General features: G+C 45.4%; 1 protein-coding gene across 1 annotated transcript in view; it reads right to left on the bottom strand.

The window, feature by feature from the left end:
- shank3a (SH3 and multiple ankyrin repeat domains 3a) overlaps positions 1–22862 on the bottom strand; it is a 299427-nt gene that overhangs the window by 184517 nt on the left and 92048 nt on the right. Inside the window, 1 exon segment of the mRNA XM_056282699.1 lies at positions 22616–22687. Coding sequence (XP_056138674.1) covers positions 22616–22687 — 72 coding nt within the window.

Raw genomic sequence — 22862 nt, forward strand, 5'->3', positions numbered from 1 at the left:
AGTGTGCACTGTTTTGCCGTTTTCTTCCACAAACCTACTTGACTGTCATTTGTTTGATCGCCCAGCATGCCTTAAGGTTTACCTATTACTGAAGATCAAAGAAGGCTGAAGCAGTTCATCTGGATACAATGTTTATAATAAAGGTTGTATCCAGATGAACTGCTTCAGCCTTCTTTGATCTTCTTAGCTGGATCATTGAGCATGCATTAAGACATTACTGAAGATGTGCCTTTTTTATAGAAGGGTCTTAACATTTTGTTTCATTTTCATAAAAAACATCTATTCTTCAGGTGGAATTGTTGCCGGACAGACACCCCGGCTTAATGGATTATTATTTGCTGGACTTTGAGAGTTTTTGCCAGAGTAACGCCGGTGATTACCAGTTAACAGACACCTTGCTGCATACAGACCAAAAGCTTTTCAGTACGGCTTCAGGCTTCCCAGACACTGGTTGAATTTCTCAAAAGGAAACACGACATGTTACATTTCTGCACCTCGGTTTTTACTGTTTCCGCTGATTTGTCTCGGTGCTTAACTGCTCCGTCATGCCTCACAATGTTAATATTGGCCGATTTGGCGATCAGCTTTGTTCAGCAATGACCTTTGCGCTTAATGCCACTGCTCGTGTCAGGTTTACTTCAGCGAATTCCAATTTTCTATCATCCTGATACCAAAGAGCTTCTTTTTTTTCTAAGGAAACAAGGTTAAATCCACTGTGATTTAATAACTTGTTTTTTCATAACTTTTTGGTCAAATCTAGCTGAATGACATCTAAACAATCAGCTGGGAACTGTGCAATATAAAGACAACAGGCGTGTGGCATTTACTTAGATACAACGGCAAATAAAATATTGAACACGATAGTGCTCTTCTTTTATTCATCATCTGCGTCACACTGCATTAACCGGACCACACGGGCAAAACGTGAGCATCCGTTTTACATTAATTCATGTGCTGGTGGATTTAGCAAAGCTGTCCAATAAAACAGTGTATTAATTAACCTCCCGGGCTTAATGTGTTTGTTAAGACCCCCATGAGAAACACAGAGCTGCTACTTACAGCTGCACGTCTTCTAGAAAGCAGTCTGGGTTAGTGTACGTCTTTGTGATTGTGTGTGTGTGTGTGTGTGTGTGTGTGTGTGTGTGTGTGTGTGTGTGTGTGTGTGTGGATAAGCACTTCTGTCACTGGTCATGTTTGTGTGCAGTATTTTGAGAGACAGGGACGAGAAAGAAAGAAGAGAGAGAGGGAGAGAGAGGGAGAGAGAGAAACTGAGAGATCAAGAGAGGGGGAGAGAGGGAGAGAAGACAGGCACTACAGTAATCTCCAATATCCATACCTAACAGGCTTAAAGTGTAATGCTCTCAGCCACAAAGAGACCGATGTATGTACACCAGAGTACAGACTTGCTCTGAAGGAAGAGGCTTTCCCATGTGCTCCAGTGAAAAACCTTCTGCCTTTATTGTATAGCCGTGAGTAAATCTGGGAGTAATTTGGTACGGTTGAAGCTTAGGAGCACGCTGCACAAGCAAATTAATGGATAATGGGGTGGAAGCTTCACTATCTAAGAATGAAATTTTCTTACCCACTTAACACGCATACACAGGTGCACACGGTACATTCACACACACACACACACACACACACACACACACACACACACACACACACACACAATCAATCTGATACACATTTTTCGCGCTGAGCACACACACATTTTTCATGATGTTGGGAGTTGCTTGAGAAAAATCTCCCAACACTCCCAGTCAGCGATGAGCACTATTACCATAGCAACAGCCTCTCAATCATCATTCATTTTAAATGTTGCCATGTAATCTGTTTCCACTCCGTGCACCTCTGCCCATCAGTCAGAAAACCTGCTCCTCTTTTCACAGCCTGCTGAGCTCACACTAGACACAAACACTCATTATCATCATAATGCCCGCTGTAAAATAACTACCTTCATTCAATGTCTCCCTGGATTTTTTTAGGACAATGAATATCTTTTAGCTAGCTAAGTTTTTGTTTGTTGCACACACAGAAAAAAGCAGAGCAAACAGAGAGACAAAACACACACACAGACCGACACAGAAACTCAACCCTCGGCACATCCTGTCTTGAAACTTGCTTTTACTGCTTTTTCAACCCATCAACTGACACAGCGTTCACCCGTCGTCTCACATCGGTCGCTACCTTGTTCTTTGGCCCGTCTTTACTACCAAAAAATTTGCAGCAATTACAATTTTCTGTTCAATGTGACCTTTTTATTCGGATCATGCCAGGGTACATAAACCGGTCCGGTTTGAAAGCTGCCAAATCGGGTTTCGGTTGCACTGCTGTCTGATGAGCAAGACCACATCCTAAGGTCCCCTAAAGGTCAACGCGTGAACGCCTTACATTCCTCTTCCATTAAAAGGAAATTTAAGAGACCCCTCAGTTATACAAAGTCTGTCATTCCTGATGCAGTAACAGAAGTCGAGGGAATCAAGCGTAGACCACATTCCAGAGTGGATGTCTGAAATGTGCCCATGGTGATGCTTAATTATCCAGACTTTATGTGTATGCCTCACTTATTGACCAATCCAGGCGCACTGACAGGATTAGCTGTATGCCAATGCGTGAAGCTAAACGACTGCTTCAGAACTCCCACAGCAGGTGAACACTGAGCACTGCTGCGGTTCTCTCCACGAGCATCCATTTTAAAACTGTGTCAGTAGGTTATCAGGCACCACTACGTCAGTAGCCTTCGGTAAGTTGGTTCAGTGGTAGTGTGTGGCGTCTAACCTCAGTGGCACGGCTCCTGGTGGTTTTCTCTGCACGCAGCAGCATGGCGCCTCCTGAGTATTCCTGTGAAGCAGAGCTGGAATAAAATGCAGCAGTCTAGCACAGTCTATAGCAACCCTCTTCAAGAGCTACGCTACAGCCAGGTGATGAACCAAACAGAGTATGGTCAGGTAAGAGTGACCAGACCAAAACACCACAGCTAAAGCCCTCTGCCCTCTGCCCTACTCACCGGCACACAATTACACAAATAGACCATGGACTTATTGTATCTGGATCTCAAGCTTGGGGTCCCCTGAACAGATTCTGTTGTCCACTCATCCAACTCCACCCACCCACAGCACCGGCAGCCCAGCTTTGTCCACATTGTCTCTGCCATCAGCACAATGGGGATCTGGCATACGTGCCAACCCGACAACAAAAACAAACACATACGCAGGCACACACAAAAACAGGCATACACACAACCCTTAAAGTGTCACCAGGTGTAACTCATATGTTTGCTAGACCAGTAAATGTCAACTAATGTGTGTTTCCAAGCCACCGGGCACAATCTATTAAACTGCCAATCAATCTTTACACACAAAATTAAGTAACGCACTGGCACCGCTATACAAGTGTGTGTGTGAGTGTGTGTGTGTGTGTGTGTGTGTGCGCACGCGCGCGCAGGCAGGGTGGGCAGCAAAAATGAGTGGAATGCATGCTGTCATCAGAAGCAGAGAGTCCAGAGAAAGAAAGAGCTGAATCAGGAGTGGTCATGTGCTTTCAGATAGCGAGAAATACACACATACTGACACCGAGCCACACACAGACAGTTAGATAGGCAGAAAGAAAGATGGAGCCAGGTGAGCACACAGAGCCAAATTAGACAAACAATGCCAGTGCAGCCCGCCAAAGATACATGCCAAAAATGAGGCGAAAATCCCCCAGAAAAGTAGGCCATACTGTTTCAGTGCTACACGGGACACAGTATACTGTGACTGGTGAAAGTGGGAAAGAAAACAAAGGAAGGCACCCAATGAGGTCAGAGCTGAGAGACGGGGTAAGTGGGTAGTGTAGTTATTCAGTTAGAAGATGATTAGAGCTCTATTGTCCTGTCTGCCTTGGGCAACCTTTCTGACAGCCATGTATTCATCCCGTCATGTCAGCAGCTGGGATGGCAGTGGTCTCATGCATGCTCGCAGGATGCTGCTGTGCTACATGGGACTCTTTTGACTGTTGAACTGGGGCAGCAGTAATGGAAATCATATCACAACCAGGATGTGATATTCACAACGGGCTCATATCACTTATCAGAGCAGAATGGCAGAAAAGAAGGCTTTCACCAAAATAAAAGTACCGAATACTGAGAGTATGCACAAAATCACGGAGAAAAGGAATTAATAAAAGGAGAAAAGAGAAAATAACAGAGTAATAGGCAGAGTGAGTACAAAAGAGTGGAGGACTGAGAAAAACAAGCCCTAATGGCACCACAATAGGTTATACTGTGTGCCTGCTGTCAATCACAGCACACGAGTTTTATCTTTTACACTCCCTCTTCCTCTTTTCCTTCTTCTTCAGGCCTTTTCTGACCACATCGCCTCGTAGTTTTTTACATCAGAACATTCAGCTTTTTACTCTGCAAGTTGCCTTTATATTCTACAAATCTATTCTATTTCACCGCTACACTTCCACTCTTTCTTTCCCAGCTTCCTTAATTTACAATTATTTTTGCTTTCGCTCTTTTTTCAGTTCTGTCTGTCTTAAACATGGGGTTTTAGGGAGTCCAGGTGGCGTAGCGGTCTATTCTGCTGCCTACCAACACGGAGATCACTGGTTCAAATCCCCATGTTATCTCCGGCTTGGTCAGGCGTCCCTAGACACAACTGGCCGTGTCTGCGGGTGGGAAGCCGGATGTGCGTATGGGTCCTGGTCGCTGCACTAGCGCCTCCTCTGGCCGGTCGGGGCGCCTGTTTGGGAGGGAGGGGAAACTGGGGGGAATAGTGTGATCCTCCCACACACTACGTCCCCCTGGTAACACTCCTCACTGTCAGGTGAAAAGAAGCAGCTGGCGACTCCACATGTATTGGAGGAGGCATGTGGTAGTCTGCAGCCCTCCCCGGATCGGCAGAGGGGGTGGAGCAGAGACCGGGACGGCTCAGAAGAAAGGGGTAATTGGCCGGATACAATTGGGGAGAAAAGGGGGGGGGGCAAACCTGATTTAAACATTTTGATATTCAAACTTATCGGCTGCTAGTGGACAACAGAGGTTGATAAGTCTACAGCAACCTCAACTCCAAACTGTCACGCCATATATTGAAACCCAGGCAGGGGGACAGGTCTACATCACACTGACCACACACACACACACACACGATTCAAAATGCTTGTGGAGGAGGATGTGTCAGAAAGAGGTGGAGAGAGGATCAGCACTATAGTGGAGGCCTGCACGGAGCTTTGTCGTGGAGTAAAAAAGTCTGAAAGGCCCGAGGCTGTAGTTTCTACATGGCCTGGTTTCAGAACATCATAATGACCAGAGAAGAATCAATTCCTTCTTTCACCACTCTCTCTCTCTCTCTCACATACACACACACAAACATGCACAATACACAATACACACCCCCATACACTAATATACACGCAATTTCTCTCATAAAAAGAAAAGAGAAATTGATGGATAGCAGGTATTATTTTGTAATTACATCACATTATAGTGTAGTGGCACTTCCTTCTACTCACTGGACCTACACTACGACTCGCCCTCACACACGAGTGAACACAGCAGCAGGCACAGCACACAAACCAAGACGCTGATCAACCAGGGCCTACGGCATGGGGGGTGAATTTCATGTTACCCTGAAATGTTTTCTTTGTCATTCTGCATTCCCAGACAAACACAAGCAACACATTTTGAAACACACACACACACACCTATTTAATTAATTAATTTATTTATTTATAGATTTCCCTCCTTTTTCTCCCCAATGGTACCTGGTCAATCACCTCACTCTTCCGAGCTGTCCCAGTCGCTGCTCCGCCCCTTCTGCTAATCCGGGGAGGGCTGCAGACTACCACATTCCTCCTCCAATACATGTGGAGTCACCAGCTGCTTCTTTTCACCTGACAGTGAGGAGTTTCACCAGGGGGACGTAGCACGTGGGAGGCTCACACTATTCCCCCCGCCTGCATCAGTGGATTTAAAGCGTCTCCAGGCTGGATAGTTTTCTTACAGAGATCTACTGTGTTGGAGTGGCACAGGTTGGAATGTGGGCACTACTCTCAGGGATCACCCAGAGACAGCTGACAGCTCCTGAGCTCTCATCAGCTGAGACTGACAGCCCGAGGCCCTCCGCCCAGATAAAACCCAGCTGTTACCGAAAACAGTGTGTGTGGAAGTTAATCAACTCCTACAGGCTGGTGTTCCCCAGCTACTGCCCCCCCCCCTCTCTCTCTCTCTCTTTCAGCTCTCCATCTTTAAAATTCAAAATTCTCTTTTTCTGACACACGCGCTGTCACTCAACAACCTTGTCGTCATGACAGCCGCGGCTTTCTGATGGCGTCCGTGACAGATTATGACAGGAATGTGACAGAAGCCGGGTATTATAATAGTGGACCGAAAACACCATAAGGCAAGTATTGTCTGAGGAACACCCATGGGGGCACCCTGAGATGTGCGCTTTCTCATGTACATACACACACACACACACACACACACACACACACACACACACACACACACACACACACACACACAGACACACACGACTACTGAGCACAAAAACACATGCACATGGATATGCTCACATGAACCGGGCAACACAATTGCAGACACACAAACACACCCACCCACTTGGACACATGCACTTACACACACCCACGTGTGGGTGTGTGTGTGCGCGCGCTCATGTGTCTTACACACTTGTACAATTGATAGGCGCTGGAAAATACACAGAGACACCACAGTCACACAAAGGACCACAGCAAAAGTCAGACAGGAGTGTAGACACAGACTGAACCAGTGCAGAGAAAAACATTAGCATTCTGTCTGGGTTTCATGCCGGGCTGCACCAGCTCTTCATACAGCTAAGCAGCGGCCAAGCAGCACAACACAACATGAGAAAGAAACACACACACACAGCACAGAAGACATCCAGGTAAACAAGGATGGAAGGGTTAATACAAACTATGGAAAATCTGTTGCAGGAAAGGGAGATAGTAAGAGAGAGAGAGAGAGAGCGAGGCAGAGACAGCGAGAGACAGAGAGAGAGAGAGAGCGAGACAGAGACAGCGAGAGACAGAGAGAGAGATAGAGAGAGAGAGACAAAGAGAGACAAAGAGAGAGAGACAGAGAGAGAGAGAGAGAGACAGAGAGACAGAGAGAGACAGAGAGAGAGAGACAGAGAGAGAGATAGAGAGAGAGAGACAAAGAGAGAGAGACAGAGAGAGAGACAAAGAGAGAGAGACAGAGACAGAGAGAGAGAGAGAGAGAGAGAGAGAGAGACAGAGAGAGACAGACAGAGAGAGAGATAGAGAGAGAGATAGAGAGAGAGAGACAAAGAGAGAGAGACAGAGAGAGAGACAAAGAGAGAGAGACAGAGACAGAGAGAGAGAGAGCAGTGCAGACAGTAAAACAAACAAAACAAATGAATGAAGCAAGCTGGATGGATACCTTACTATTTAGTCTGGCCTTCCTGGCTTCTTTAGCTTTTCTTTCCCTTTGCTCAGCTGCTTGTCTTCTGCCCAGAGTGGATCCCATCTCACACACACATACACACGTGCACACAATAAACACTCACACACACACTCTCTCTCGCACTCACGCAACTGCCGTGGGTCAGCTACGGTGCCAACGCCAAAACATCATCCACATGGCCATATCCGATCCCCTCCCCCTCTGCTCCTCTCCGTGCCTCTTCTCTTCTCTCTCACCTCCCTTGCTGGCTCTTGCCTTGCCGGAGCAGCACGCACACGCGCGAGGCAACTGGCGGATGCTCAGAAACTTGAGCACAAAACCAGGCAGACAAACACAGAAGCACGCGGCTGGGCCCTTTGAACACGTCTCGCTCATGTGCCGCTGACAGAGGGATGTGGCGGGGCGATTCTGCTGGATGCTGGCGAGGACAGGGGGAGGGAGGGGGTAGAGAGAGAGAGAGAGAGAGAGCTGGAGGAGAAGGATGAGAAAAGAGAGGGAGGAGAGAAAGTGGGAGGCAGAGGGAGGGATGGGGGAAAAGAGGATGGGAGAGGGAGGGAGGGAGGGTAGGTGTGGTGTGGTGTGGTGTGGCGTGGTGGGGGAGGAGAGGATATCCACAGTGGTTGTAGGGACTCTGCTGTCACCGCACCGCGACAAGCCGAGTGGAACATGGTGTGATTGGTTCATTTGTGTTTTTTTTTTTTTCAGATTTGTTTCCCCCCTTTTTTCCCCCCAATTGTACTTGTCCAATTACCCCACTCTTCTGAGCCGTCCCAGTCGCTGCTCCACCCCCTCTGCCAATCAGGGGAGGGCTGCAGACTACCACATGCCTCCTCCCATCCATGTGGAGTCACCAGCCGCCTCTTTTCACCTGACAGTGAGGAGTTTCACCAGGGGGACGTAGCACGTGGGAGGATCACGCTATTCTCCCCAGTTCCCCCTCCCCCCCGAACAGGCGCCCCAACTGACCAGAGGAGGCGCTAGTGCAGCGACTAGGATATATACCCACATCCGGCTTCCCACCCGCAGACACGGCCAATTGTGTCTGTAGGGACGCCTGACCAAGCCAGAGGTAACACGGGGATTTGAACCGGCGATCCCTGTGTTGATAGACAACAGAATAGACCGCCACGCTACCCAGATGCTCCCTGTGCGTTAATGTTGTCTTGGTTTCGCATAAATACACAATATGATCTCACAAACACACACACACGCAGATATGTATAGACCCACAGTGACACAGAAATCACAAACACCCAAGTAACACGCATGCTTTTAAACAACAGCCCCGACAGCCGGGCTTCCTCTTGCTCGTCTGCCAGTGTGCGTGCGTGGGTATGTATGTGTTTCCATTTGTAAATGGACTGCGTTTATACAGCGCCTGTCTAGTCTACCCACCGCTCGCTGCACTTCACAATGTACACCTCACATTCACACACTGATGGCAGAGGCTGCTATGTGTACAGAACACGGGGGGCAGCCTGAGAACCGCCCCAGCCAGGACGCGAACCCGGGTCACCCGCACCACAGGTGACTACATTAACCAGTCAACTAAAGGGTCCGACCCGTTAGCCAAGGGCTAGCGAGTCTATTTATCCGTGCACGTTACACTAAGCCCCTCCTTCTGACACTAGTGTAGCAAATTCGGGGGGGACGTGAACCGCCACAGCCGGGACGCGAACCCGGGTTGCCTGTACCACTGGTGACTACGTTAACCAGTCGACTAAAGGGTCCGACCCGTTAGCCAAGGGCTAGCGAGTCTATTTATCCGTGCACGTCACATATGCAAGGCGCCAACCTGCTCATCAGAAGCAGTTGCGGGTTCAACGTCTTGCTCAAGTACAGTTCGACACACTGGAGGAGCCGGGGATCGATGACCTGCTCTACCTCCTGGGCGATGCTGCCCCTCACATGCACACGCGTATGAATACTCTTGCTCTACCCAGACGTGTGTCATTTTCAAGGGGCAATATTTTTCCCTACTTGTAGAGGGATTATCTTCTAGGGAAATATCCTAACATTCAATCCATCCATTATCCAAACTGCTTATCCTGCTCTCAGGGTCGCGAGGATGCTGGAGCCTATCCCAGCAGTCATTGGGCGGCAGGTGGGGAGACGCCCTGGACAGGCCGCCAGGCCATCACAAAGCCTAACATTCCATGTCATGCAGTTATCAGTTGTTTGTGCATGTGTGTGTGTGTGGTGTAATATCCCCATCCCATATTTCATGCAGGCTGCAGTCACAACGTCACTGCACATTTACGGTTGTTTTAGCTGCGTTTACAGTAGACGCTCTGTGGGTTTCAACATCTTAGAACAATACTGCTCTACCAGTCAGGCACATTCTCAGTGTGTTTATGTTGCGAATGGAAAAATAATGCAAGAATTCTCATTCATAATACGCTACTGGGCACAACGCACAGCTTCCCAGTGGGAGGAATAGCATTAATTCGTCTACATTGGGTTTTATGAGGGAGTCGTTTGTGAGCCATGCTCTCCCACAGATTTACATTAAGAATGACAGTTTAACACAATGGGGCGGCTGGCTTTTCCGTGTGCTCCAATGCTGGATATGCGCCGTGTTGTTGTCCAAATCACAGGAAAACTACTTCCCTTCCACTGAGTTTGTCACATGGTGGTCTTTGGAATATCACCAGCAACTTGGCATGCAGCGGTGAGCCTCTGGCTGTTGTTGGCATCGTGTAATATGCATGCTTTGGTTTACCTATTAGTATTATGTGTTTTTTGTCCGCTGGGACTGGATGTGGGGTGAGATTCTGGTGATTACACAGTAATGAAATGGCTCAGCTCTCCGTGACATCAGTGACCACATTACCAACTAGTGCGTTAGTAAGTGGCTTCTACTATATGCCCCTGTGGCTGGACTCTGCTGAACCCACCCTCAGTTCACCCCCACCTCCTCTATGTCAGTCAATCTAACCAGGATGCCCTGGAGATTGATTTATAATTGTGTGTGTGTGTGTGTGTGTGGGCGTGCATGGATCTTTGTAAGAGGGGGAGGAGTATGTATGCATGCATGCCGAGTAATTGCCAAGTGTATACAACAGACATTATATAGCAAGTGCGCAGCTCTAAGCAAAAAGAGCAAGACAGGTCAAAAACGTAGCACATTCTCTCGACAGAATCACAGCACAGATGGCGACGAGCGACAAAGGCAACTGGCACTGACCAGGGTTTAACCGTGGCTTTTAGTAGAATCATGAGACAGGCTGCACCCACGCATCTTCCTCACAGAGGCGGCAGTGTGTGACACGGCCTATGTTACATGACTAAATCCTCTGCAGGAATTCTAAAGTAACTCGTCCAAAACAGGTCAGAGAAGTTGAACTAGAACTTGGAGACATTTTCATATACCTGCATTTTAGCATCCCACCAACTGCCGCTGTACTTATGAATTTTAGAATTGGCTTTGAGAGGTAACTTGTTGGTTTTCAGGCTTGGCAGGTTATGGCACCTGACAGGATAATCAGTGCCATTTGGGCTGAACTTTAGCTGTAATTCCATAGTGCATTGTACCTGAGATCATCAAGGAGTGCCTGGTTGATCATCCAAAATCATTCAATTGAAAAAAACAAAAACAAAACGGTTTAGGTTTTGGAACAATAACACATACAGATGGGTGACAAATTAAAGGAAAAACCCAAATGCTTGACCCCTACAGTGAGGGGGTCCGGGGTCTCTGTTATGCTGTGGGGGGCATTTTCCTGCCATGGTTTGGGTCTACTTGTCCCCTTAGAGGGAAGGGTCACTGCAAATCATTACAAAGTTATTCTGAGTGATCACCCTTATCCCATGATGAGACATTTCTATCTGATGGGAGTGGTCTCTTCCAGGACGGCAATGCCCCCCCACAGGGTACGAGGGGCCCCGGAATGGTTTGATGAGGTTGAAACTGATGTATATCATATGCTAGGACCTTCACAGTCACCAGATCTCAAACTGACTTAACATCTATGGGAGATTTTGGACCAACGTGTTAGATAGCGCTCTCCACCACCATCATCAAAACACCAAAAGAGGGACTATCTTCTGGAAGAATGGTGTCCATCCCTCCAATAGAGTTCAGAGACTTGTAGAATCTGAGACAAGGAGCATTGAAACAGTTCTGGAGGCTCGTGGTGGCCCAACACCTTACTAAGACACTTTATGTTGGTTTTTCCTTTAATTTGTCAACCGTCTGGGTATCTCAAAACTATGTACCTGACACAGTGGAAGAATTTTTTTTTTTCACTGCAGTCATATTTTTCTTTTATGGTAACTGCAATTTAGTTTTCAAGTGTTCAAAAAAGTAGCTTTTTTTCCAATCTATTCCTATTATTATTATTAATATCATTTCACTGTTTTAAGTATTATAAGTAGAACTAGTACAAGTAGTAGAAGTAGTAGTTGCATCCTCCTCCAGATGTTTTACTGTAATACCAACAGCGGACTGTGTTGAGGGAAATGTAGTGCTATGTGTCTGAGCCAGTGATCATCTGCTGACTGCCTGGAGACAAATCTGGCCTTGCACACACACACGTTTTCTAGCCTACCAAGCTTTCCTCGCATTAAACGTGCATACCACTTAGATCTAAACCATCAGACCATATCCTACTCTATCTTCATTTAGAACATTTTATTTCATTTATTTTTCATTTTGACTCATTTTTGCTTGGTCAAATGAGATTATTGAAAGCAAGCTATAAATTGCTAAGGTACATATGTGTGTTTCTAACTGTTCAGTGTTGTGTAACAACAGCTACACGGGTCACACTATAGTTATGCTAGGAGACTTCATGGATGGCTGCTTATGACTTGCATCTACCATCACCAGTACAGGACCAGTACATAGAGCACTGGAAATACACCGAACCAATACCACTGTACTTCACATGATGCAACTCTCTGCTCTTGGCTACAAGCACCCTGTAGGTTCACATGCTGCTCCATAACAAATTAAACACATTGTGCTTTTGTACTGTTTTTTTTTTTTGGAACGTAGCTCTAATGAATCACTTCATTTCCACGCCGTGCTAAAAACACGGTGTTTAATGTTAACGTTCTGCTTGAGGCTCTTCATTAAACACACAAGACGGACACAACATTTTCTTTTGTAACCTGAATGAACCATCATGCCATTGAATGGATATTGTGTGGAGCAAGACAGTTATTCTGGAGAAGAACCAGTCAGTTTCACAAATGTTTATCTGTGACTAAAACACTTTTCTTGAGGTCTACCATGCATAGAGACGGGTCAGAAAAAAAACTGACTGGGCCTCCGGGTGGCGTGGTGGTCTATTCCGTTGCCTACCAACATGGGGATCACCGGATCGAATCCCCATGTTACCTCCAGCTTGGTCGGGCATCCCTACAGACACAATTGGTCGTGTTTGCGGGTGGGAAGCTGGATGTGGGTACGTGTCCTGGTCACTGCACTAGCGCCTCCTCTGGTCAGCCGGGGCGCCTGTTCAGGGGGAGGGAGAACTGTGTGATCCTCCCATATGCTACGTCGTCCCAGCGAAACTCCTCACTGTCAGGTGAAAAGAAGCGGCTGGTGACTCCACATGTATCAGAGGAGGCATGTGGTAATCTGCAGCCCTCCCCGGATCAGCAGAGGGGTTGGAGCAGAGACTGGGACGGCTCGGAAGAGGGGGGTAATTGGCCAAGAACAATTGGGGAGAAAAAGGGGGAAAAATAAAAAACAAAACAAAACAAAAAATAACCTGACTTATGATCATATCTGTGTGCTATTTAGTAAACTAGTAAATTTGCCAGATAATTCTTTGAATGACTGATTAACTACTCAAAAGATGACTGACTTGCAAATCAGTATTAGAGATCCCAATCAGCAAGAGCTTAGACCCGCTGCAAGATCGAAAGCTGTTCTCGTGCCCTTTGCATCACATAGTCAACCTCCCGTATTCACACTCTCTCTCTCTCACACACAAATACAACCTTGCTCATATTTTCTCCTGTCTATTTTCACCCGCTCACTAAAAACCGACATCGGGCCACAAAAAATTCATGGAAAAGTGCTGCAAGAAGGAGTTGGGGGTGAGGATGAGATAAAGAGAGAATGGGAGAGTCCTATCAATTTTAACCTTATTCAAAACCTTACCCCAGGCTAGTGAGCTCCATGCCTGTAAAGTAGGCTAATGTTTGACCTCAGTCCACCAGAGCAGGACATGGTTCACGGTCAATAGTGAGTAAATATCATGGCAGACAAGGCAACAATAGTCAACTTCAACAGGACTTCCCTACTGTGCACAGCACAAGCACACGTCGCTTTGTGAGATGTGGCATGAATGAATGTCTCGAATCTCCCACGATTGGTCAAACATAAACCACTATAAATAATTTATTTTGTTTCTGACCCCCCCTCCCTTTTTTCCCCATTTGTATCTGGCCAATTACCCCACTCTTCCGAGCCTTCCCGGTCGCTGCCCCACCCTCTCTGCTCACCCACCCCCCCCACACACACATGCCTCCTCCAATACATGTGGAGTCGCCAGCCGCTTCTTTTCACCTGACAGTGAGGAGTTTCATCAGGGGGACGTAGCATGTGGGAGGATCATGATATCCCCCCCCCCCCAACAGGCGCCCTCCCCGGATCAGCAGAGGGGGTGGGGCAGCGACCTTGATAGAGTACTAGTCTTTACTGATGTCGGTTCAACCCAAATACAAGGCTTCAGCCTCATAGTCTACCTTGCCACATATTTATCTATCCTCAAATATTACACGAAATCACTATAACAATGTGTGCATTAGATGGAATAGCTTACTGTGTAACACCTTGAACTATTCCGTAGCTGGAGGTCTATCAGTCGGGCTCATGAGTTTTATTTTTTGGTACAACAGGGCCTGAGCACTCATTTTATAATGTTTTCTACAAATACTACAGCTTTGGATCCCATGCAACCAAAGATAGAAATGCAGGTTTCACAGCTTTCACAGCCTGTTTACAGCACCCCTAGTTGAAATTCACTGAGATAGTAGTTGTGACTTTTGCACACACAACTGAAAATGTCAACAGGATTCAGGAATCAGGAATACTTTATTTGCATTTCATTTCATGTACACAAGTACATGAAATGAAATAAAATAGTTTCCCCCAGCCCACAGCAGTACAACACAAAGAAAAAAAAACATGTCCAAAAACTACAAGAACACACATCCAAACTAACACATGTATCCAAACTAACACATAGTATATCCAAACTAACACATAGTATATCCAAACTAAAAAAAAAATTTAAAAAAAAAAATCACTGTCCAAGGGAATGAACGCCAGCCAGGTTGTCAAAACTGCCGGTCTGGTCTGTATGGGCTAGCAGTTAGCTTAGTCTGCTCCGCTTCCTCGTCCTGTCAAACTGCCCTTGGTGTTTCCTCTTCGAGCGCAGCTCCGGGCAGGAGCCATGGTCCTTGGGCCCACCGGATGCAGCAGACCAGGCTCCCTCAGCCGATCCAACGCCAGCTCTCCCACCAGACACCCTCGACACACCTCCCCGCACTCCACACAATGACACCAAAAACACCACAGTCAATGCCAGGCGAGGCCGCCACCAGACTGCCCTCAGTGTTATCGGAACTGCCAGTCTGCATGGGCTTGCAGTTAGCTTAGCCTGCCCCGCTTCCGCATCCGCAACCTGTCAGACTGCCCTCGGTGTTACCTCCTTGAATGCAGCACTGGGCTGGGCCGTGGTCCCTGGGCCCACAAGATGCAGCAGACCAAGCTCTCCCAGCCAATCCAGCGCAAGCTCTCCCAGACATCAAACGAAGACAAAACTTAGACGCAGATGTGGACAAAGACACTGCATGGACGGTACTGGGTGAGGCTGCCGCAAACGTGAATTCGCACCGCCATTTTCCCACACTCTGTGCATTGTGAGGTGTTTCCGTGTCCTGATTTCTGTGGCGTTTATCTCCTCCTTTGGCCAGCTTATTAATTATTCCAGCTGGGTATCTGATAAATGTTAGGGCATATGTGTTGATGGCTTGGATCATATTCTTCCCATTAAGCTGGATTTGCAGGACCTGCCTCGCTGACCTCCTTAAAAAAAAATCTCCTTCTCACCCTTTTTTGGGTGGTGTGTGTCTTCTACAAGCTCGGGTCCTCTACCAGAGGCCTGGAAGTTTGAAGGTTCTGCGCAGTAACCTGGCTGTTCCTAGGACCACACTCTTCTGGACAGAGACCTCAGATATTATTCCTGGAATCTGGTGGAGCCACTCTCCCAGTCTGGGGGTCACAGTGCTCGTATTACCACTGGGACTACTGCGGATTTCACCTTCCACATCTGATCTAGTTCTTAGCTACTCATGCTCCTTCTTCCTGATGTTGCCATCGCTCAGGAGAGCTAAATCGATCACTACTGCTGTGTTCTGTTCCTTGTCGACCACCTTGATGTCAGGTTGGTTAGTCAGCAGCTGTTTGGCAGTCTGGAACTTGAAGTCCCACAGGATCTTAGCTCTTCCATTCTCAACCACCTTTGGCGGTGTCTCCCATTTGGACTTGGGGACTTCCAGTCTGTATTCAGTACAGACATATCCTCACTCAGCAATTCATCCTGTGTGTGTGTGTGTGGGGGGGCTTTTTCTGATGTACTCATGGATGTTCCATGTTCCTTGTTTCCTCCTGGATAGTGGCCCTGACACTCACTAACCCTCGGCCCCCCATCTTTTCACTTACCGTACAGTCTCAGGCTGCTGGACTTTGGGTCGAACCCTCCGTGCATTGTGAGGAGTTTCCATATCCTGATATCTGTGGCCTTTATCTTATCCTTTGGGGAGCTTATTATTCCAGCAGGGTATCTGATGACTGGTAGGGCACATGCATTGATGGCTTGGAACTTATTCACCCCATTGAGATGGCTCCTCAGGACCTGCTTCACTCTCTGGAGGTATTTGGCTATAGCTGACCTCCTTGCTGCCTCCTCGTGGTTTCCATTTGCCTGTGGAATACCCTGGTACTTGTAACTATCCTGTATGTCTGTTATCCTGCCATCTGGTAACTCAACCTCTTCAGTACTCACCACCTTTACTCTTTTTGCCACAATTTGATCGCACTTGTCCAGTCCGAATGACATCCTGATGTCGTCGCTGTAGATCCTGGTGAGGTGGATCATTGAGTTAATGTCTCGCTCATTCCTGGCATACAGTTTGATGTCATCCATGTATAGGAGGTGGCTGATGGTAACTCCACTTCTGAACCTGTATCCATAGCCACTCTTTCTGGCCTATGCAGAAAAGCAGCAGCGACAGTGCATCACCTTGGTATATGCCACATGTCATGGTTACCTGTATGATTGTCTTTGAGTTGGCCTCCTGTGCATTGAATCATAGGCTTTCTTATAGTCAGTGAGTGCATGGTGCACAGAACAGGCTTGTACTATACTATGAATAATTTTTTTCCCTACAATATATATATATATATCTGCGCGCGTGTGTGTGTGTGAGTGCTGCCCATATACCTGATGAAGGCCGGGCAGACCGAAATGTAATCTATAATAAATAATTCAGCAGTAAGAAAGACAGTTTGCGGGAGTTCTCATTGATTTCAAGTTGCACCTTCCTCCAGTTCTGCAGAGATTTTTTCAAAACATTTTGTAGGATCACATCCAGGTATTTCTAAAATCATGAAAAAGACTTAACCAGTTTTCAGTGACGGAAGGTCACAGAACTCACTCCACATATGGACAACCACCAAATATGCAGTTACGGTTGTTACCTGGGGACATTAATATTTTCCCTTGCTATTCTCTCCATGGCATTCATAAAAACATGTGTGCAGAAACAAATCAAATACTTACACAGATTACAGCATGCAGAGTTGGCATTGTTCACTCTCCACAGTGTAAATCTTCTGCCCTCTGATGGGGCTCCATGCAAATGCAATTCAAATATGGAAACACACTCATACATAATAATAAGAAGCATCTAGTTCTGTTTGCACAAAGAGGTGGTTTATCAGTATTTATAACAAGGCCTGTGAGCAAATTTGATTCTAATATTTAGAAGGTGCCTATCAATCTTGGTTGACATGTCACATAATTTAAAATCCTGCATGTATATGTTTTATCAACATCCTAACTGATTTGATGTGTGATGTGTTGATGATTTGAAAGACAGAAAAATTCTGTTGCAACTGCTGGTTGTGATTTATAATACCTGAAAAAAAACGTTTTTTTGCGGTTGCCTTCAGAACGATCAAGATGGCTATAAAAGCTAGATATAGTAGTTTAGAAAGGGGAATTGTTCAGCTTTGGTGTTGAAGTTAACTAGAAAACTATGGTCCTAATTCGTACACTGAGACATTTAAGGTAGACTATGTAGGATTTTCAACTGAACCTTACGTACATGCATCTTAACAAGTCTTATTAAGGACAGAAGGGTGAACTCCTATTTCTATATATTCTTTAGCTATTCAATTATCAGGGGCTTCATGTATCAATTGTTACTATGGGCAAATCTTTGCGTACACAACGATGGAATTTTTTAGCCCTCAAGATTGTCTGACAGTCAGCAGCAAAGCATGACGGTTATTTGTAATTCCTTCCTCCTTACATCTATTGTCTACCTCTTGCAACGAGCAATCACCCAGGCCTGCAAAGACATCAGTGTTAGCCAATCGGTGTCTAAATTGGTTACCCAGGTTCTACACTGGTCTCTGAGACAAAATTCAGGGCAAAAAAATCCCATGGGTGTGTATGCACAAATTTGCCCATAGTAACGATTGATACGAGGCCCCTGGTTTGCTGTTTTGCCCTCAATTAAACTGGTCATCTCAAACTTTTTCATACAAACGAATGTCCGCTTCATTACTATCTATCCTCTACTACTACTTTCGGCTGCTCTCGTTAGGGGTCGCCATAGCGGATCACCCATTTCCATTTCTTCCTTTCCTCTGCATCTTCCTCTGTCACACAAGCCACCTGCATGTCCTCATTACTATCTACCACCAGCTAGGGTAAAATAATAATGACTCAGATTCACTTTCAATTCATGAACACCTATGCTTCTAAAAGCATTTGCATTTTAACAAACAATGTCGGCACACTTCCCTCAGATAAATCCCAAGCTGCACATAGGAATCATGATAGCCTACAGGGCAGTGAAAGGAACAGCTCCTTCCTATCTCCAGGCCATGGTCAAGCCATACACCCCCGCTCAACCACTTCGCTCTGCTGCCTCGGGACGCCTGGTTGCCCCGTCGCTCAGAGGCCCCTGCTGCCAATCGACCCGGTCACGGCTCTTTTCTGTCCTGGCCCCACAGTGGTGGAATGAACTCCCCACTGATGTCAGGACAGCGGAGTCGCTGCCCATCTTTCGGTGCAGGTTGAAAACTCACCTCTTTAAGAACTACTACCCTGTTACTTGCTCTTAGCACTTATTGTATTCACTCATTAAAAAAAAAAAAAACTTTCTTGCGCTTTTACAAACCCCAATTCCAATGAAGTTGGGACGTTGTGTAAAACGTAAATAAAAACAGAATACAATGATATTCAAATCCTTTTCCACCTATATTCAATTGAATACACTACAAAGACAAGATATTTAATGTTCAAACTGATAAACTTTATTGTTTTTTTTTGCAAATATTCCCTCATTTTGAATTTGATGCCTGCAACATGTTCCAAAGAAGCTGTGACAGGGGCATGTTCACCACTGTGTTCCACCACCTTTCCTTTTAACAACACTCAATAAGCGTTTGGGAACTGAGGACACTAATTGTTGAGCTTTGAAGGTGGAATTCTTTCCCATTCTTGCTTGATGTACGACTGCAGTCCAACAGTCCGGGGTCTGTGTTGTTGTATTTTGTGCTTCATAATGCGCCACACATGTTCAATGGGAGACAGGTCTGGACTGCAGGCAGGCCAGTCCAGTACCCGCACTCTTTCACTACGAAGCCCCGCTGTTGGAACACCTGCAGAATGTGGCTTGGCATTGTCTTGCTGAAATAAGCAGGGACGTCCCTGAAAAAGACGTCGCTTGGATGGCAGCATATGTTGCTCCAAAACCTGTATGTACCTTTCAGCATTAATGGTGCCTTCACAGGTGTGCAAGTTACCCATGATGCCATGGGCACTAACACACCCCCATACCATCACAGATGCTGGCTTTTGGACTTTGTGCTGATAACAATCTGGATGGTCCTTTTCCTCTTAAGCCCAGAGGACACGACGTCCATGATTTCCAAAAACAATGTGAAATGTGGACTCGTCAGACCACAGCACACTTGTCCACTTTGGGTCAGTCCATCTAAGATGAGCTGGGGCCAGAGAAGCCGGTGGTGTTTCTGGGTGGTGTTGATATCTGGCTTTGGCTTTGCATGGTAGAGTTCTAACTTGCACTTGTAGATGTAGCAACGAACTGTGTCAACTGACGATGGTTTTCCCAAGTGCTCTTGAGCCCACGTGGTAATATCCTTTACACAATGATGTCGGTTTTTAATGCAGTGCTGCCTGAGGGGTCGAAGGTCACGGGCATTCAATGGTGGTTTTGGGCCTTGCCGCTTACGTGCAGAGATTTCTCCGGATTCTCTGAATCTTGTGATGATATTATGGACTGGAGATGATGAAATCCCTAAATTCCTTGCAGTTGTACGTTGAGAAACGTTGTTCTTAAACTGTTGGACTGTTTGCTCACGCAGTTGTTCACAAAGTGGTGAACCTCGCCCCATCCTTGCTTGTGAATGACTGAGCCTTTCGGGGATGCTCCTTTTATACCCAATCATGACACTCCCCTGTTTCCAGTTAACCTGTTCACTTGTGGAATGTTCCAAACAGGTGTTTTTGAGCATTCCTCAACTTTCCCAGTCTTTTGTTGCCCCTGTCCCAGCTTCTTTGGAACGTGTTACAGGCATCAAATTCAAAATGAGTGAATATTTGCAAAAACAATAAAGTTTTTCAGTTTGAACATTAAATATCTTGTCTTTGTAGTGTATTCAATTGAATATAGGTCGATTTGCAACTCATTGTATTCTGTTTTTATTCACGTTTTACACAATGTCCCAACTTCATTGGAATTGGGGTTTGTACTTTAACACTGGTTTTGCTCTTAGACGCTTGTTTAGAGAGAAGATGCACTTGTGACTTGTAGTTCCCCTTGATTTCCAACGTTAAATGCACTTATTGTAAGTCGCTTTGGGTAAAAGCGTCGGCTAAATGACTGTAATGTAATGATAGGAACCATGATACGATCTGACTATTTTACTTCAGTCAGCAGTGGTTGGTCCACCAGAGAGGATAGGTGGAATTTTCTCTCTCATGGAGAGAAGCTCTGCTTGGTCCAACAAAGCTAGTATATTAACACAGGATAGTAACAGACATTTATTTAGCTAGTGAGCAGTGATTGGCCCACCAGAGAGATCTTCTTCTCTGGTGGATCAATCAAAGATAGTTAACTAGTCAAGCAAAAGAGAGTAATCTAACGGACAGTGGAAATCTTCCGAGATTGCAACTTTAAGTTCAATTGAAGCCCTTAATTGGTGCACTTTTAAAGAGTAACTAAACCCTAGACCAGGGGTTGACAACCTGCGACTCCAGAGCCGTATGTGACTCTTTTGCCCCTCTCTAGTGGCTCCCTGTGGATTTGACAAAAATTATATGGAAATGAATAACTGTTATATTTTAACATTTTAATTTTAATTTATCATTGTTGTAAGCCTAAAGTGATTCTGACGTTCTCCACACGGAATAAAAGAAAAATATTTTAACATTTCATCACCTAAAATGTGCGTCATAGCCTACGTCTACAGCAGTACCTTTCCCTCTAAATCTTGCAGAATCTCAGGGGCTAGTCTTGAGTCTTCTACCTCAAGCATGAACATAGTAGTCCAAATATTGCTCCCGCCTGACAGATGAGAGCCTGCAGTCTAGTGTGAAGATCAAAGCTACATCTTACAACCCTGCTATCGAGAAGCTCTGCAGTGACGTTCAGACACAGAAATCGCATTAAAGGGGTGAGAACACTATCCTTTAATAGGCTATTATTTTGCAACAAAGTATCTGTTTTAGCAAGTTGTCATTTTGTCAGTTAATTGAATGACCCTTAGCTGTTGTGTTTTATGCTCAGGCCCGAGGGTTGACTGCTGTATGGGGCTGAGGAAAAAAGAAGAGGATTACCATGCACTGAACTGGACTTTTGATTAGTTTTGTGTTTTGTTGCATCCCACAATAAAAATAACAAAAAAATGTAAACAGTTTTATTATATTTCTATAATTTCATAAATTCAACAAAACATGCATCGTTTAAGTACCAAATAATCATAAATAGTCCACAGCAGAGTAGCCACATGTGGTAAAACTTATTGAATGCTTATTTAGACCTATTAGTAAGGTTGATAGGCAAATTTAGACTTAATAGGGCTGTGTTACCTTCATTGTAAGGCTCAAATATGTATTGTGGCTCCAGACAGAGTTTGCTCTTTTGATAGTAAAGGTTGCAGACCCCTGACCTAGACCATTTTAGTGAGTTTGCTGACATACATGTTAAAAATCTTCTAAAGGTTAAAAACGTGCCAGACTGGTCTTGGTACACTGTGATCTAAGCATAGCAGGATAAATACAGCTACAGCTAATAAAATTAATAATGGGTCTGTTGGATCAGAACTGAGACAGACAGACAAACAGACTGACAGACAAACAGACAGACAGACAGACAGACAGACAGACAGATAGATAGACCGACAGACCGACAGACAGACAGAGCCAGCACTAACAATTGTCAATAGTACTATCAATGCTGATGCACCTAAATCAAACAGACCTATTATTAATATTATTAGCTGCAGCTATGTTTATCCTGCTATGCTTACATCAAAGAGCACCAAGATCAGTCTGACATGTTTTAACCTGTAGATGTCAGCAAACTCACTAAAATGGTCTGGGATTAGTTATTCTATAATGTTGGCTGACCTCCTGTGATATTATGCTTCAACTAGTTTAAGGAAAAGGAAAAAGAAACTCATACACCAATGACTAAATCTACCCACAGATTATTTTTTTAATCAAGTTTCTTGTCTATAACAAGTAAGTCAGTAAATCATTTCTGAATAAATGTAAAAAAATTACTCCGTCTGGAAATAACAGCAAATTACACTCATCCATTGTCATGCTAGAGAGGCTAGTAGCCGTTTGAAATTAAGACATTCATTCTGGGCTTTGGGCTTACCTTTGTGTGGAGTTTTGACAGCTGCTTGTCATCCAAGTAAGTCTGAGTGTAGACACGCCTCTTATAACGGAACTGAAACACAACAAGGCAACAAAAAGCAGGATAAGCACTTTGACTTTTGCCTTTTGATTTGTCATATAACACAATGGGGCTTTCAAGTAGCTCCCCGGATGAAATTCTGTCACTTTAATTTCACAGTAGTTTTACACTGGATATTTTTTTAATTCGCATTGTACTGGTTATCAGA

This window comes from Lampris incognitus, chromosome 6 (genome assembly GCF_029633865.1).
Source record: "Lampris incognitus isolate fLamInc1 chromosome 6, fLamInc1.hap2, whole genome shotgun sequence".
Taxonomy (NCBI): domain Eukaryota; kingdom Metazoa; phylum Chordata; class Actinopteri; order Lampriformes; family Lampridae; genus Lampris; species Lampris incognitus.